Source organism: Musa acuminata, chromosome BXJ2-6, assembly GCF_036884655.1.
Source record: "Musa acuminata AAA Group cultivar baxijiao chromosome BXJ2-6, Cavendish_Baxijiao_AAA, whole genome shotgun sequence".
Taxonomy (NCBI): domain Eukaryota; kingdom Viridiplantae; phylum Streptophyta; class Magnoliopsida; order Zingiberales; family Musaceae; genus Musa; species Musa acuminata.
Window position 1 is genome coordinate 31,934,629 of NC_088343.1, and position 17,330 is coordinate 31,951,958.

At 35.9% G+C, this 17,330-nt stretch overlaps 2 protein-coding genes across 6 annotated transcripts; both read left to right on the forward strand.

Moving 5' to 3' along the window:
• The first annotated feature begins 905 nt into the window (after window positions 1-905).
• LOC103988758 (transcription factor VOZ1) lies at window positions 906-6,815 on the forward strand. Of its 2 annotated transcripts, XM_018828250.2 has the most exons (5): window positions 906-1,328; window positions 1,426-1,620; window positions 4,965-5,481; window positions 5,652-5,800; window positions 5,999-6,815. In XM_018828250.2, exons 1-5 carry the CDS (start codon window positions 1,116-1,118, stop codon window positions 6,170-6,172), a joined length of 1,248 nt encoding a protein of 415 aa, XP_018683795.2. In that variant the 5' UTR covers window positions 906-1,115; the 3' UTR covers window positions 6,173-6,815. The 2 variants fall into 2 exon arrangements, with proteins under 2 accessions (XP_018683795.2, XP_018683794.2); XM_018828249.2 differs by having other exon boundaries at window positions 909-1,328; window positions 5,652-6,815.
• Window positions 6,816-9,246: 2,431 nt separating this feature from the next.
• Window positions 9,247-15,348, forward strand: LOC135615260 (uncharacterized). 4 transcript variants are annotated; one of them, XM_065113518.1, is made up of 9 exons: window positions 9,261-9,470; window positions 9,550-9,647; window positions 10,110-10,147; window positions 11,358-11,423; window positions 11,533-11,616; window positions 12,455-12,489; window positions 13,829-13,914; window positions 14,571-14,636; window positions 15,131-15,348. In XM_065113518.1, exons 2-9 carry the CDS (start codon window positions 9,635-9,637, stop codon window positions 15,220-15,222), a joined length of 480 nt encoding a protein of 159 aa, XP_064969590.1. In that variant the 5' UTR covers window positions 9,261-9,470; window positions 9,550-9,634; the 3' UTR covers window positions 15,223-15,348. The 4 variants fall into 4 exon arrangements, with proteins under 4 accessions (XP_064969588.1, XP_064969589.1, XP_064969590.1 ...); XM_065113516.1 differs by lacking the exon at window positions 9,550-9,647 and having other exon boundaries at window positions 9,247-9,470; window positions 10,107-10,147; XM_065113517.1 differs by lacking the exon at window positions 9,550-9,647 and having other exon boundaries at window positions 9,253-9,470.
• The last annotated feature ends 1,982 nt before the right edge of the window (window positions 15,349-17,330 follow it).

Below are 17,330 nucleotides of genomic sequence, written 5' to 3' on the forward strand. Positions count from 1 at the left end.
CGACGGGTAAGTAAGTCAAAAAACGGAGCGGAAAGAGGATAGGAAGAAAAATCAATTAGAGCGAGAAGTGAATATAAATTTAATAATTTTTAAAATAATAAAAATATATTTTAATTTTTTTTATTAGTATTTTTTTGTATTTACAACAAGTAATGATTTTTTCTTTAGATGAAATTAACGATGTAAGAAGAATCAAGGTTAAATGTTTTATTTTTGTAAATGTAAAGATCTATATGCTATATTTTAAAGTATAGGAATCGAGATACTAATCATAATTAACTATAGGAGATAATCTATAATTATCTCTACTATTTAAGATAATATTTATGTTTGATTTTTGAATGTATGCTATAATAACATAGCATCTAGAAGGGTATTTTCTTATTAAATCAATGATGGTAAAATTAATTCTATTGAAAGAGTAATGTATTTTTTATAATTTAAAATTAATTATGAAACTCATTATGAGTTCTTTATATCCACAACAAATAAAAAAAACTTACTCTACCATCCAGGAGATCTTACTGTAGGCATCTTCATTTTAGTCCTTTACGAGACTGAATCAGAAAAAAAAAAAAAAAACCAATATATGGTCGCCACCGTGTCCATGGACTTCCAGGGCTGTCAATTTAGACCTGCAAGTCTTTTCTACGAAGTCAAGCAAACCTTTTGGCCCTTTCAGTAACTTCAATTACTTATCGAAAGACTAACGTTTGGAAAGGGGCCCACAGATAATATGATGTTAGGGCGGCTCTGTTGGACTGCCACGTAAGGTGAGAGAGAGTTGGGGAGGCGTCGTTTGGTACTATACCTATATAAAGGATTAATTACAGAGTTAAACCCCGGAGAAAACATTTATCTGCCGCTGTTACCAGCGGCCCGTATTAATACCTTTCCCTTTTGCCGCGTCCCCTGGTGCCTTTTTCTCGGCTTGCTTCCATCTTTCAATGTTGATGATCGATTAAAGCGTCTCTTTTTCTTCTTCCTTCTCCTCCTCGATTCTCTTCTCTTGCCCTCAACCCGAGTTCCTCGATTCCACTACCAATTCCCAGTTTCAGGGTTTCACCCTCGATTCCCCTTCCCCGATCACGCACCTGATCGCTCGATCGGCCGCCATGGGGAAGGGTTCCAAGTCGGTCTCGCACCAGCTTTTCAAGGATAAGGCCAGGAACCGGGTGGACGACCTCCAGGAGATGTTCACCGACCTCCAGTCCGCCCTCAAGGAGAGCCGCGCCGCCGACGTCGCCGTCCTCGAGGAGCAGGTCCACCAGATGCTCCGCGAGTGGAGGGCCGAACTCAATCAGGCATCCCCCGCGACCTCCCTGCAGGTAATCCAATCTAAAAGCCCCTATTTTTGTTTCCGTCTTCGGTTTTTCTGTTGGTTTGTTCGGTCAGTTGGAGTCGTGGTTGATTCTGGGTGGACAGGCGAACACCCCCGACACTTCGGATCTGTTCTCGGAGACTCTTCGGCTGTTGCAGCTGAGCGAGGAGGAGGATGACGCAACGAGCAAGCTGGCCGATTTGGCATTCAGGAACACTCCAAAGCCTGAACAGGTGGAGTTCCAACAAGCTGATGTTGGAGCCACGCAAGGTAGAGAGGCTGCTACCTTCTATCAAGAGGTGAATATGATCTGAAGCCAGAATGTTGTTTTCTATTGTATATCAATAAAATATTTGTTTTCGTCGTGCAATTAAATATGGTAATTGTGCATTTGAATAAATATATTAATAAAATCTAATTTTGTTACTGTCACGGTTTTAGTTGGAGAATAGAATCTACAATTTCAGTGGAACTTTAGGGAAAGAAGAAAGTTACATGAATAGAGTGAAAAAAAAGTTGATGCAAGCTCTAACATCAAAACGTCATTAGTTTAAGAGAATGCTTCAGAATTCTCAAGAACAATGAAGAATTGCCAATTTGGTAAATCTAACAGCGTGACATGAAAAACCATTTCCTTTGACATAAGACAAGGACCATTTGGTGCAAGTTTAGTTGATCAAGTATGACAGTTTTTTAGTCAGTCCTTATAAAAGTATAGATGAGATTACTGAAGTCATTGTCTAATTGTAGATAAGATTATGAATATATTTATCTTTTCTGTTCCCTTCATCAGACTGCATTCTCAGTTTAAGCAGATGAGTGTTAGCAACATCAATTCAGTAATTGTTTCATACTGATGCTTGATGAAAGAATTTTTATGTCCTTTCTTTCTCATTTACTAACACATAATTTCTCATCATATCTGGGAGGTGTTTTATTTGGAGTTGTTGTGAGCATTCTTGGACCAATCAGCATTCTAACATTTAACATTGTGCATAGCAACATTTATTTACATAGAAAAGCGAAGAAAGGAAAAATGACAACACACTTTGCTAATCTGAATTTTATGGATTGTGGATAGTTCTTAGGACTGCTAGAATGGAACAATCAATTCCACTCTTTCTAAGTGCATAAATCATTGATTAGAGTTGGGGTCCTAACTAGTTTCAAGGAAAGTGGAACAATCAATTCCACTTTCTTTGTCCTACATAACCATGCTTATTGTTTTTGACAATTCATTTTCTCACACGTTGTGGTGTATTTCTATCTTAAGGAAAATCTGCTAATCCATGCAAGGCAAATCCTTTAAGATTCAAAGTTACCCTTTTTTTATTCCACTTGGCCACATGAATGGTGCATTGGAGTCTCTTAAAGAGGTGCCCATGGTGAAACCAACAAGGGGTTTAGATTTGATTTGATTTTGTATGCAGTTGGCATCTGATATTCATGTTGTTTCTTTTTTATTGTTCTTATATGCACTGGTCAGAAAGGTGTTTGTATGATTTGTATGTCACTTTGTGAGATAACCATATAAATGAGTCAGTTTGCTAGTCTCCTATTCATAACGAGCTATTTAAGTAACATCCTAGGACAATGATGTACCCTATCCAGTCCATTACCGCTGGATTCAGTGTTGATTATTGATTGAGGTGGGGAAGTTCCAGGCATCATGTTATCTTTCTTGTTTCCTTAGGAGGTGTGATGTAACCTTTCCAGTCTGTTACTTTTGGCTCATGAGACCCGGTAGATTTAGTGTTGATATCCCTCTAGGTGTGGAAGCACCAGGCATCACATTATCTCTGTTGCTGTTTCTTTGATCACTTGACCTAGCTAGATTATGAGATATAAGTGATTAGTTGTTAGTTTCAACTTCTTATTAGGTAGAGTTTCACTTACCATCTAACTCATATAATTACAGATGTTCCTGATAGATGATTGATTGTCGTCATTATTTCATTTGCTGAGAAATAATTAGTTTTGTTAATTTTTAACTGTCTTTGTGCATGTGTTTTAAGTTATTTCTTTCTGTCTATATAGTCTTTCTTTGGTTTAGATTATAAGCAGTATCTCTGGCTGCCTAGTTCAAGTGCTATTCAGAATATTGAGGAAGATTTTGTAAGGCCATTAATGTGACATTGTCTGACACCAGCTTCTGGCTTCCATGTGATCTCTCATAGTATAACTAACTAGTTCTTAAGACAAGCAACTTGATAAAACAGTTTAAAGATCCTAAATTTCTTTTGTGACAATAATATAATTTTCATGCACTTTTCATTGCCCCAAAGTTACCGAAACAGAATCTGGGATTCTAAGTCTAGCAGCATTTGACGCTTTCTTGATTATATCAGTTTTAGGGTTCAAAACACAATGAAAAATCTGCATTATTATACCCCATATAGCAGGTGTAAATATTCCTATCAAATAAGTGCATGGATTATTGATTTCCAGTGTGGATTCTGCTGCTGACAGTTACAAAGGTCTTAGGAGGTGGCAGCAATTAGCCCAGTGGCAATGATGATGGTGTCTAAGAACACAAAGAAGGAAGAGGAGCAGGATTGCATAGAGAAAGACAGAGGAGAGTGAGGAGAGATTGTTTGTGTGTGTGTGTGTGTGAGAGAGAGAGAGAGAGAGAGAGAGAGTCCTGTTTCACCGCCACAAAGGAAACTTGAGAAAGATTGCAGGCCCTAACTTATATAAATTTTATCTCAGCCATTAGAACAAATAAATGACTAAGATTAAAGTTCAAATAGTTAACAGCTGAGATTGATGGGCTTGGATTGGTCAAAATAACTGTGGGCTGAGATGAATGGGCTTGAAGTTGAGCTGGTGAATCGAGCTCTTAACGAGCCAAACACAAACTAACTCGGTCCTGTTTGTGTAAGGCTTCTTAATGCTTCAAACATCTGTGGGCTGTCTGGGCTTATCTCAAATGCTTTTTAAGTGGATGAATCTTGTGTCGGCAAGTGGTTCGAGTTCGAGTTGCTCATTAAAGTCTAGCTGGTTTTTAACTCTAGTTTAGTTAGAGTGGTTGAGAGGAACTTTCTGACCTCTGGCCCTCTTGCTTCTGGATTTGATTTGAGTTCATTTAATTTTACTTTTATTTAACTTAAAACTTGTTTTTTTTTTATGCAACATGTGACATCATACTTTTGATATAAACTTGTACCCAAAATATAATAATATCTCTGACAAATATGTACATCTGATGTTGCTTATCATCCAAAATTGTCATACACATATTGGGCAGTGTTCTTAGAAAACGTGCAAAAAATTTTGGCTTATTTTGTGCAGGTTTTCCTCCTTGGGTTCTTATAATAATGGAAATTGAAAGCTCTGGGTTTTCAGTTGTGAGTTTTATCACTTAAGTTTTCTTGTTGTTTTGTGATGTTTGCATTTCATGTTCTAGTCATTAAGAACTCGGACAAATTTCTGACAGTTCAAACATCCTCCCTGGTAGTCCTTGACTCATGACAATAGGATTTTTTTATTTTGAACAATTTGTCAGGATACAGTCAAACAATATAGTACATTTCACTCTCTCTATGGTATGGGTATATATATTTCAATAACATGCTAATTCACTTTTTGTCAATTTATGTTGGTGATTGTGGCAATTGAAAGTTGTCAAATTGGCTTCTTGCAGTACCATATGAATCAGGAAGTGGCTGAACAGGAATTCCTGTATGCTGATCACTATGAAAGCAACCACCCCAATGGGGCTCATGATGCTGCTGAGACCTGCCTGGAAGGGCCATATCATTTTGATTATCAGCAATACAATATGCATCAAGAACTGTCGCATGATCTTTATATCAACCCTACTGAGCAGAACACCCAAGATGTGTTCCCCCATATTTCAGATGTACTGCCAGCTATTTGCCCTCCACCTTCTGCATTTTTAAGGCCAAAGTGTGCTCTTTGGGATTGTCCAAGGCCTGCTCAAGGCTCAGAATGGTGCCAAGACTATTGCAGCAGCTTCCATGCCACTCTAGCAATTAATGAAGGCCCACCTGGTATGACACCAGTGCTGCGCCCTGGAGGTATCAACCTAAAGGATGGTCCACTTTTTGCTGCTCTTAGTGCAAAAGTACTAGGAAAAAATGTTGGTATTCCAGTATGTGAAGGTGCTGCAACTTCAAAGTCTCCATGGAATGCTCCAGGTATGGTTGTACCGCATCTTCAGAGACATTTAATACTGCTCTTTTGTTCATGATTTCAAGTCAGCCAGTCAACTCATTTGAGAACCATTTTCTGAATGGATGGTGGAGTCTTTTTTCCTCCTTTCAATGAATTTCATCTGATCACCAAGAATTTTTGTGTATTGGTGCAGATCTATTTGATCTTTGTGTTCTTGAAGGCGAATCACTTAGAGAATGGCTTTTTTTCGACAAGCCAAGGAGAGCATTTGAGAGTGGTAACCGGAAGCAAAGGTCACTGCCAGATTATAATGGACGTGGTTGGCATGAATCTAGAAAGCAGGTAATGAAGGAATATGGGGGTTTAAAAAGGTCCTATTACATGGATCCACAACCACTCACTCACTACGAGTGGCATCTGTATGAATATGAGATCAATGATTGTGAAGTGTTCGCGTTATATAGGCTAGAATTCAAACTCGTCGATTCAAAGAAAAGTGCCAAAGCCAAGTTGACCAGTAATTCACTTGTGGATCTGCAGCAGCAGATGGGGAGGCTCAAAGCAGACAACAGTGTGGATTACACAAAGAATACCAAGAGCAGGACAAAAGCTAATCAGAAAGACATTGCTGGAAGCTTTTATACAGCTTCAGGTGTGGCAGATCAGAAGGAGAATTCTCTTGCATGCTTCCAGCCAGATGGCTTTTCTAGATGAGAAATCTGGTTCTGGGCCCAACATCCAATATACTTATCCTATCGCTAGCTTGAATAACAGTTATGGATCATAAGAGAATATAACTAACCTGAAGCTGCTGCATCTCCATAGTGAGTGTTCTCTCACTCCTTATAATAATTTGTTTTGCCTCAAATGTCAGTGTGCCGCCTTGCTGTTTGTTTCAACTAATTGGTCGCATTTGCCTGACTAAGTTTTTGGTATTAAATAACATCATATATAGCTATGGTGTTGAGAACTGGAATCTGTTAAAAAAAGATCATGTTGAAGCAGAGTGCTTTATTATTTTCAAAGCTGGAGTATGTTACCTACTGTTCTCCAGGTTTTGGGTGTCTTTTAACAAGAAGGGCAACTAACTGGTTGGTGCACAGCTTTTCAGAATGGTAGATGCAAAGTTGCACCAAACATTGTATATTTTTCCTGGTTTCCATGATATGCTATGTTTTCCTGAAATTTCAAGAAAACCTAACTAGTTTTGTGGTTCTGAGGATATATATCTGGATCCTTTTGTACTTTAGGGTCTCCAAGTCAGGATAAAGCCTGTACAAAATTGTTTCTGCATTTGAAAGCAACTTTGTGTTTTAAAGGTTACAGCCCAGAACGACAATTAATGTTCCTTTTATCACAGTTTTTCTCTTGGTTGCAATACTATATAAGTTATATGTGAAACAGCCGGATTATACAATTGCAATTGTTCTGCCATCGATTGTTTGTGAAAATATGAATTGTCCATTCCTAGTAATTATTGTCTCTCAGAATATGTTAAATTGAAAATAAGTGAAATTTGATTGTCATGTTATTCTATAGATCAAAATCTGATACTGGTGACACTACTGTTTTTGTTGTGTGTTCTTCACTGTTTCTGAAAGTTTCTACAACATAGCATTTGATAATCTTTTGGATCCTTTAATGATTCTCTTCATTTGATTTTTATTTTGTGCTACTTGAGTGCACAAAAAAATTGTTACATAAAATTGTTCAATAAGCATATCTAAATATGCTTATTGAGATGCAATAATAATCAAAATTTGGAAGACATCTGAAGTACCTGCAAGTGCAGTAATCAGTGTTACGGTATTATCAACTGGTCTGATGGTTCTAATCTATGGGATGGATCACACAGCTTAAGAGGTAAAGTCATAGTGCAGAATAGTCCTCAAACTGAAGTCATAGTGCAGAATAGTCCTCAAACTGAAGTCTAATTTTTTTAGAACAGCTGTTTTCTATTACACCACGCAATGGTAGTTAATTATGGTATTGACGGAGATTAAGCAACAGAAACTACGTGTGCTTTTAAGTCAAACATGCTGTCATTTGCTTTACTGAAGCTCATATGATGTGACCGAGTGAGCAAATTATGATGTCTCTAAAAGTCAACCAACCTGACTTGTTGAGTAAGCAAATTCCATGCGTAGAGAAAAGGGTGCATATGAGGGGCATAGATACTGTTCTCTGGAGATGCTCAGCAATGGTCATGAAGCCAAAGAAGCATATGAACCTAAGAATAGTAAACAAAGCAAAAGACTGCAACTTTATTCCATTACTTTCGATACTCCACTCACTTACTCCTTATTCCATGTAACTCATGTCATAAGGTTCTCTTATATATATATATATATATATATATATATATATATATATAGTTAATCAAATGAAAAAAATAAGGAAAAAAAAAAGAAAGAGGAGGATAAGGTTCACATCCAACTTGGAAGGCAAAGAAGGCTTCGAATCCTATTCCCACTCCTTAACGTGGATTCCTTACCTCTGGATTAGCAATGGTCATGAAGCCAAAGAAGCATATGAACATAAGAATAGTAAACAAAGCAAAAGACTGCAACTTTATTCCATTACTTTCGATACTCCACTCACTGACTCCTTATTCCATGTAACTCATGTCATAAGGTTCTCTTTTATATATATATATATATATATATATATATATATATATATATATATATATATATATATATTGCAAGTGTCCTATTGCAAGTTTTCTAATTTTTCCTTTTGCAAGTGTCCTGATCTTTCCTTACAATAATTTTATCTCTATATTTGTTTTGAATATGAGGAACTTTGAATTGTTCTAGCCTTGCATTTGATATATCTCCTGTTTAGACGTAACGATTCGAATTTGTACAACTTCCAAGATTCTGACCTTTCTACTTTGTTATGGTTATAACTTCATGTATTGACCTCTGATTTGGATAAAACCTATTTGATCAGAATATAGACTCATAAACCTTTTGACTGCCCAAACTTCTATTTCAAATGAGCCTACAGATTCTGCAAAATAGTAATTTTATTTTTTGATCTTTGGTTACTAAATCAATGGTAACTCCTTGTTGGAAACCTTGATTCGTACGAAACTTATTTCATCAGAAACTAGATTGAAATATCTTTCCAATGATATATTTTTTGAGTAAAATTGGAGTACGATTGATAGTTTGAATCATTTATTCAATGTGCCTCTTGAATTCTGCTAGAAATCAAGCTTTAGTCGATTTCGCATATTCTGGTTTCATTCCTTTGGAAATTGATTTCATCTAACCTTCTTATTTGACTTGAGCTATATGTGATTGCTTGGAATCCTTGTACACTCTTGTTTTTATTTCCTTTCAAATCTGAATACATTTGTGAAGGATTATGTTTGCATCGTATTGACTCATAAAGACACATGTACATTTCGTTGTTCCGCATGTGTTTCCGATATGTCCCAATTTATTGTTCACAATATTCTTTTGTACTCTGATGTTTATATATATATATATTTAATCAAATAAAAAAAATAAGGAGAAAAAAAAGAAAGAGGAGGATAAGGTTCACAGCCAACTTGGAAGGCAAAGAAGGCTTCGAATTCTATTCTCACTCAAGGTGGATTCCTTACCTCTGGATTCTCCAACCGTCCGATCACATCAGAATGCGAACGTTGGACGGCAGATGATGGGTGAGACTCCCCCGGGCACACAGGTTCCAAGATCCAACGCTCGCTCTTTCTGCTTTATGATTCGTGTGGGGAACGGTTTCTTTTAGCACTTCGCCCCCCGGTGAAAGAAGTATTGCAACGCTGGTCCATCACGCCACGGCTGATTAATCGAGGCGGGTGGGAGCAGGCCGTCGTTGAGGTGGTGACTTCTAGTGGTCGGGGGCGGAGAGCGATCGGAGTTCTTCTTCTTCTTCTTCTTCTTCTTCTTCGTTCTTGATTCTGGTGTGATCATGGGGAGGGGGAAGTTTAAGGTGAAGCCGACGGGCCGCAGGAACTTCTCCACTCCCGAGGAGTTGGGTACGACCATCACTCGATCATCTTCCCTACTCTTCGTCCCTTGACATGCAGCGTTTCTTTGATACTCTTTTGTTTCTAGGTTTTGCGGTGGATCTTTACTTCTTGGATGTTGATTGTAAATTTGCCCACTATGTTATATCTTATCATGTTTTTGGCTCGAGATCATGAAATATCCAGGTGGGCGTTCACCTTGTTATAGCTAGTCATTGATGAAGATGAGGGAGATTGTGGCTTATGATTGGATACCGATGAAGTTATTTACTTTGATCTTTCTTGTTAAAGTAGTACTTGCCATTTTATGTATTCTTCTTCAATTGCCATATTATTGATATGGCCAATGTGGGAACAGTATAATGATTGTGATCTCCTATTGCTTTTATGTCCGATCTCCTGCTTCTAGCCTGCAAAAATTTTCGACTTCCCTGTAATAGTCAGGTTGGTCCTACACTACTATTGTTAATTTAGTAGCATATGTGTTCCCAGTGTGTTTAGGTGGTTAATAGGAGCATATATCTTTAATTATATGTATGTGTAGGTTGGAGATGTAGTCAAACTTGAGTGTTTATGCTTACTCTTTTCTTATTTATTATAAATGCTACAAGCTCTTCTGATTTGTCTCTGATTTTAAAATGATAGCAGATGCAGGCACCTCAGCTTGTTCTCGCACCATCAGACAGGTTAGCCTCATGACCAATAGTCCTATTGGTCATATTCCTTTGGAATTTGCAATATTACAAGTTTTAATTTTCAAAGACAATGTTGTACTTGGTGCATCTTAGTCATTCTTTGCATAACATATGGACAGGTGTTAAAGGAATAACTAGGTTGTTGATGGGCCTTTCATGCTTATGAATGGCGTGAATAATGCTTTCACCATCATGTTATTTATGCTTTTTTGTTGTTCAAAATATTGATTCCACGCAAACATGTTATGCAATTGCCTCTTTGTAACCCATCCCTTCTTTTCTCATATGATTCTATCCTCAGTCAGGCAAATTGAATCAGTGACTTCTCTGCCCCCAAGCTATTCATGTCCTTTGTACTTCTGTGGTCCTTTCTTTAACTGAACCTTTTGTCTAATTTCCAGTGCTTGGATTTGGAAGAATATTCAGACAGTTCCCATGATTCTGCTATTGTTTCTCAATATTGTATTTTGATGTAAGATATTTTGTCCATTCCATTGCTATGTTTATTATAAAACATGATGATCGATATGCTGGCAGACAATTTTTTAGTATTACAGTCTAGGATGAGATGGTTTATGCGGATCTTGAAATGATATTTGGCATTAAGTTATGGTGAGAAAGTGCCATTTTATTGGCTTTATTATTGGTGCTATTAGTCTTTGGTAAAGGAAAGAAAGAAAGGTATAATAAATTTTGCTCTTAATTAGAGAACTAGATAATAGGCATTGGTAAGGCAAGATAAATTAGTTCAGGTTGGTGGTGCTGAGAGAGATGCACTTCGAAGAATATATTTTTTTTAAATTTATGTACAATCTTAAAGATGTCGGTGGAGTCACATGAATGAATACTGATTAAGAGTTTAATATTGAAGGCTAAGATGCTACAATTAGGAGATTATGGAAATCCATGACTGTGTACTGTGGGTTAGTAAGATTTGCAGTACTAGTTCATCGAAAATGATGGAGATGGTCTGCACTATTTACATTTGATCTCAAATTCTCAAGTAGTTTTCTAATCGAAATTTAGCCTCTATTATTTTACTATTTGAAGTGTGCTTAGCTGCTCGAAACAGCAACATATAAAACAGTAACTTCTGCTCAGTGGTACTCATTTATTCTGAAGACTGTTTTTTGGCCTCCATTATGTGTTCTGCTTGCTTTGTCCTTAGAATTACAAACTTATTTCCTTTTAACTTCAATAGGATCAAACTGAATACAATAAAAAAGAGGGATCTGAGGAGGGAAGTGGAGAAGATTCTGGAGAAGAGGTTGGGGTGAAAAATCTCCTTTAATCATGTGTTATTGCCGATGTTTTTTCTTTTGCCTAATGGGTTATGAAATATTTTTGATGTTGATGAATCATCATATTCTTGACAGAGAAGGAAGGGCACAATTTCCTTGATTGAGATCCAAAATCCAAACTTTGTTAAGCCAAGAACTACAAAAGCTAAAGACGCAAATGTGAGTTGAAATGTTCCTTTTACTTTTCATTTCTTGTAGAATCCTTCACTGGTAACTGAATGTTCTTAGACACTTTATGTTCACTGATCTTCCACATGCTAAATTCTGACTGAAGCTCTATATAGATTATCACCACTTTTGTTCTTGTAATGACACTTCTGATTCATTCATTGGCTGCTATCTTTTGAAGGTATTCTTGTTTCAAAGTAATTGATAACACGTTATTTTTTTCTTTATTCTTTTCTTAGTGTCATGCCATCTGCATACTGTCTTTGTCTTGTTCTCTTATAGCATGGTTTCCTTCTGACCAGGGGTTTGAATTCTGCATATAATATTTGTTTCTCATATGGTCATCATTTCAAACAAGATTTTGATACTATTAGGGCATGTGTATACTGCCTAGTATCCATAGATCCGATCAATTACTTCTATTGGAACGTGTAGCTCATTGCTGGAATAATTCTGATCTTGATTTTTTATTATTTTATTTGACGATATTAGGCTATGCAAGTCACTATGCGTCTTAATTATACTGGTACTACACCAGTCCAATAGGTTCTGGAAACTGTATCAGACAAATATTTATTCATTAATTTTTAACATGGTGAGCGTTATATTGGTCTTCTCATGTGTTCCATGATTTTCATGCAGTCTTTAATTCATATGGGTGATAATAAATGTTTTATCTTGGTAACTCTGAAGTTATATGCAGCTTCTATCTTGTTTCTTCTTAAATTTTGTTATCTCTTCATTGAGAAGTGTCGTTACGTAAATTTGGTTCTCGATAACCAGTTCCAGATGACCTGATGTCTATTAATGTTATTGCATATTAACGCAGCTGGAAAATGCAACTCAACTGACAAGACGTGAAAGGTGTGTTACAACTGGTATTTATGACTCCTTATAGGTCTTCTTTGCTAAGTTTTCACTTGAGCCACTTTCACGAGTGGGCTTAAATTGTCTGTACTTTGCTTCATTTTTCAGTTGCTTATTAAGGTGGCTAAAATAATTTGTGGGTCCCCATGGTCTAAACTTTGGTATTATCCTGAAACATCTTTTTTGGGACACCAATAGGAAAGTTGTTATTTAAATGGTTTCATAATCGAAATAAATGATTTTATTGTATTTCTTTGATATGTGGTCTTTGTTTTCAGGTATTTTCATGGTCTGATACATTTTTCTCTGCAGTTGTGAATTTGTTATTAATCTGGTTCATTTGCCAAAGATAAATATGGCAATAATATGATTGACTTAGTTCTATTATTTTCTCATTGAATGTGGTCCGTCCAGTGTTTTAGGATTGACATAAATATATCTTGTGGCTGTAATATTTTAGTTTGGGAAGCAATATTGACAGCATCAAAATCTTGTTTAAATCTGCAGTAGATTCAAGAACTGCAGTTGGGACCATTAATACTAATAAAAAAAGTAAACAGTTTTTTGTGTCCTTTATAGTACAGGTAAACATTATTATTCCTGGTCCTTTGCCAAGTTACCTCAGTAAAATCCTGTTTTACATGCTTTAAGATGATGACTTAAAACTTATGAACATGTATTAGCAACAACTGCTTTTGACATATAACAAATGCAGTAAACCCTGATATCAATGTTTTGGAGAAGACAGCTCGACAAGGAAGAGATGGAGAAGTGCAGTGATTAAATTAATCAATCCACTTTATCATGGATCTATGATTATTTTTCACCAAATTGTTGCACAACAGTTGGATTGAAAAGGCCAATGAAGGGATATGATGATATTAGAGTACAAGAGAGAATACTTTAAACTTGTCCCCCTTTTTAAGTTATCAAGGCTTAGACTATACTAGTAGTGGGTAATGAGGTCATTTATCATGCCTGGTTGGGTTAACCAGTCTTTATGTTGTATTCTGTGGACAGCTTGTATCAATCAAGCTTCACAAAGGAAAGATTTGGAGACTAATATGCAAAAGTGCCCTTTCATTCCAATTTATGTGTGGAGTACTGATGCGCATTGTAAGACCATTGTTTGTAGAACCGAGCTTTACATTGAAACATCAGCTATAAAACTGTAAGATTCCCCAGCACTTATATGCACTTTACGGAGCAGTTTAAATGGTATAATTCACACAAGATCTAAGTAGTTTTAGGTTGATATACTCTGTGATATAGTTTATTCTTGATTTATTAGCATTGCTTGTGAACTATATTAAGCTTGTCGCCCTCTTTTCTACAGGGAGGAGATAGAGAAACAAAGAGCTCATGAGCGATACATGAGGCTGCAGGAACAAGGGAAAACAGAACAATCTCGGAAGGATTTAGGTAACATTAGACAAGTCCCTTGTTTTTTTTCTTTTTTTGTGGACTTTAAGGGCACAATTTTTCTCTAAACCAATGCTGTGCAGAACCAACATGTTGATCTGTTGGAAATAGCTCATTGAGTTTACTTTGTTGTCAAGCATCACCTCGTAGTGTTCTGTTACATTTGAGCCCCCAAGGCATCTATTGTTACTCTTAACATTTTAATTATAAAAATCGCATGGCAGGTTATTCAAGATGGCTTCTTGATTTTTGGTTAGTTTTAGCTTATCAATCAACTCACACATGCTTTTAGATCATTGTAGGTACAAGGAGCAAGCCATTAGTATACTTTCATGACTTTGATAAGATTGGCTTCTAACTTCCAGCCACTTGGTTGACTGGTTTCTAATAAGCCCCTTTTTAGCTGTAATAATAATATTATTATTTTCATTCTGACATTTGGTAATACTTCAGCCTGTGACTTTATTATTATTATTTTAACTGTTGAGCTTCTGAAAAAGAATCTTGATAGTCTATGGATGTTAAGTAAAGGTTATGGATACCAGATCGTTAGTAATGTTTTCTGTAAAGTCATGGAGAGTGTGAAGCATGGTTAGCAAAATGTGGGAGTGATGAAAATAGTCTCACATTTGCTAATTAACATTTATCTGTTGCAGAGCGTCTGGCCTTGATACGTCGTCAAAGAGCAGAAGCTGCAAAGAAACGGCAGGAGGAAAAAGCTGGTACGTGTATCTCCCCACACAAATATCTTCTTAGTATCCAAATTCTACTCTATCATTGAAGGAGTGAAATATAAACCACAAAAAAGAGGATATGATATCCACAGTTCTCAAAGCTTTTCAGTAATCGGAATCAACTAATGCCATGTACATCTGATGAACTGTTCCCTTATGGCAAAGCTCTATAACACATTATTTTATAAAATCTTTCATTGGAAAAATACACATGGTTACCATTTCTAAGATCAAGGAACAACTTTTGGTTTTTGTATATGCATTTCTGAGTACTTTATCGCTTCCAAGACTAATAGTTCTTCTAATTCTATGAATCTCTCTGTAACATTTTGAATATGATTCAGATTGTATGATATTGCACCGATTAGTTACTTGAGGTTCTAAACATTTATTAAAAGAGAGAGAGAAAGAGAGAGAGAGAGAGAGTTGTTGTTGTTTCGAGATAGCATATATGAAACTGATCTGCCTCCTGCATTTTGCAGCCAAAGAATTGAAGAGAGCTGAAACTGAAACTGATCTGCCTCCTGCATTTTTCGCTAGAGATAAAAAGGGTGCTTTGCGTTCTCAGTCCTAACTGCTCTAAGATGGCCCAAATCAGCTTGTTCCGCACGAGCATGATCACAATGTTGGAATCAATGTAATCAGTTGCACGCCTCAACTAATTTCTAAATGTGGATGTGAAAAGAAATATTTCCGAGCACACTATATCTTCTTATCTCCCCATTGCATTGTCAAGAGAACATTTGCATATCTGTATGCAAGCATGATGCTGCCCATATGGTTGGAGGATAAAATGGACCATTTGCATATCTGTATGCAAGCATGATGCTGCCCATATGGTCGGAGGATAAAATGGACCAACCATCGAAAGGATATTTGTAAAGAAATAAAACAAGGGAAGCGGTCAAAGGTGGAATCATACTTACAATCCTCTTTTACTAAGAATATGAATGAAGAATTAACCTGCCAAGACTTTAGACTTTCCACGTTAGATATCTATAATACAAAGAAAGTTCGATCCCTCGGTGCACATTACAGTGTTTACCTCGCTTAATTTTATCAACTATAAACTCCCAAAGAATCTTATAACATCTCTCTTGGTTACACGCTAGGAAGAAAAAGAATCTTTAGAGATTCTTATAATTTAAATTAGACGGAACAAATATTATATAACTGAACAGCATACTGCTGCTCGCATACAAGTGCAAGAAATGGAACAAATATAATTTCAATGTAGGCAGAGATATGTTTACAGATCCCTTTGTATTTATAGAAAACCTTGCACGGTCTCAATAACGACAAAATCGTCGTGTATGTCATAGGTATTTAACACAAACCTGTTAAAAGATGTACGACCTTTCACTGCATATTGATGCACTGACTATAATTTATGTTGTTATGAGTTTGATAATAAACAAACATTGTAGAGACATCCTTTGGTTTGGACGTTCTGATGTCTTTCTTTCATGCAAACTAAATTGTCAAATTAACTTGTGGTCACACTGTGGGTTGGTTGTGTGTTATGTCACGGGATTGTGGACCAACCTGACCACATACATATTCACATGCATTAATTTCTGGTAAGAAAAAAAAGTTCATGATTAAAATAATCATACTAACACATCATGGAAGCAAATCATACATATCATGATACAAGTATATAAAGAACAGGAATCATATTTAATACAAAGCCTATAACACTTTGTCGTATGCAAGCAATAAAAATAAATGCTTACCCAGATTTTTACTATTTAAAAAATAAAAAAAATATTATTATTATTTTAAAAACACCTCTTTGAGTGGAGCCACTTACCTAAAGCCTAAACTTACTTCCAACCAATCTGGGTAAGTTTTTATTTTTATTACCCAAACTTTCAAGCCTTAAGGAAAAGATAAACATTTGATTATTTAATTATACAATAACAATAAAAAAAATTATCTTTCCTCTTTATATTTGTTTTTGCCCTTTTTTTTGTAGTTATTTATTATTTTCTACTTAATTATACCACGTCCTTGTTTGCTTATATATATATATATATATATATATATATATATATATATATATATATATATATATATATATACACACACACACGCCAATCTCATTGCAGACCCCACTATGAGTAATTAAGTTCAGGTGCCCAAGGGGTTAGAACAGTATTGGGAATTCCTAACTATTAGAACAGTACTGGGAATTCCTAACTAAAATAATTGGATAAATGAGGAGATTGTTATTATCACAAGGGCTGCGCAAATTAAGAATATGTTACGACTTATAAAACATCAACCAGAGAAATAATGTGGGGAAAAGATGGAGAGAGAGAGAGAGAGAGAGAGAGAGAGAGAGAGAGAGTGGTGAAAAGCAATATTCTTGCTGAATACAGAATGAGAGTTCCCTTATATTATTAATTAAATTCTTTTGTCATATAAAATAATAAAAATAAAAAAATAATAATAATAAAATACTTGTCTAACCCTAAAATTGTTTATTATCACAGTAGTTGTGGAAGGACAGATTTTCAGGTTCAAGTTCAACTTGTTGAGTATTTTCACTCTATTAAAAGACATAATCTTTATGCTTTCCCAAAGTATGAAGCGAGTACAAGTAAGAACATATGAAAAGTCATTAAACAAGTGTTGTTCAAAGAAACCCTGGATTTAGCCACTTCCATGTGATTTACC

Bases quoted from the DNA above. Each gene is read 5' to 3' on its own strand.
- LOC103988758 (XM_018828249.2), top strand. From the start codon at position 1,116: ATGGGGAAGGGTTCCAAGTCGGTCTCGCACCAGCTTTTCAAGGATAAG. The intron at 1,621-4,964 runs GTGAATATGATC...GGCTTCTTGCAG, and splicing joins CTGCTACCTTCTATCAAGAG to TACCATATGAATCAGGAAGT. The intron at 5,482-5,651 runs GTATGGTTGTAC...GTATTGGTGCAG, and splicing joins GTCTCCATGGAATGCTCCAG to ATCTATTTGATCTTTGTGTT.
- LOC135615260 (XM_065113516.1), top strand. From the start codon at position 9,404: ATGGGGAGGGGGAAGTTTAAGGTGAAGCCGACGGGCCGCAGGAACTTC. The intron at 9,471-10,106 runs GTACGACCATCA...TTAAAATGATAG, and splicing joins CTCCACTCCCGAGGAGTTGG to CAGATGCAGGCACCTCAGCT. The intron at 14,637-15,130 runs GTACGTGTATCT...TGCATTTTGCAG, and splicing joins ACGGCAGGAGGAAAAAGCTG to CCAAAGAATTGAAGAGAGCT.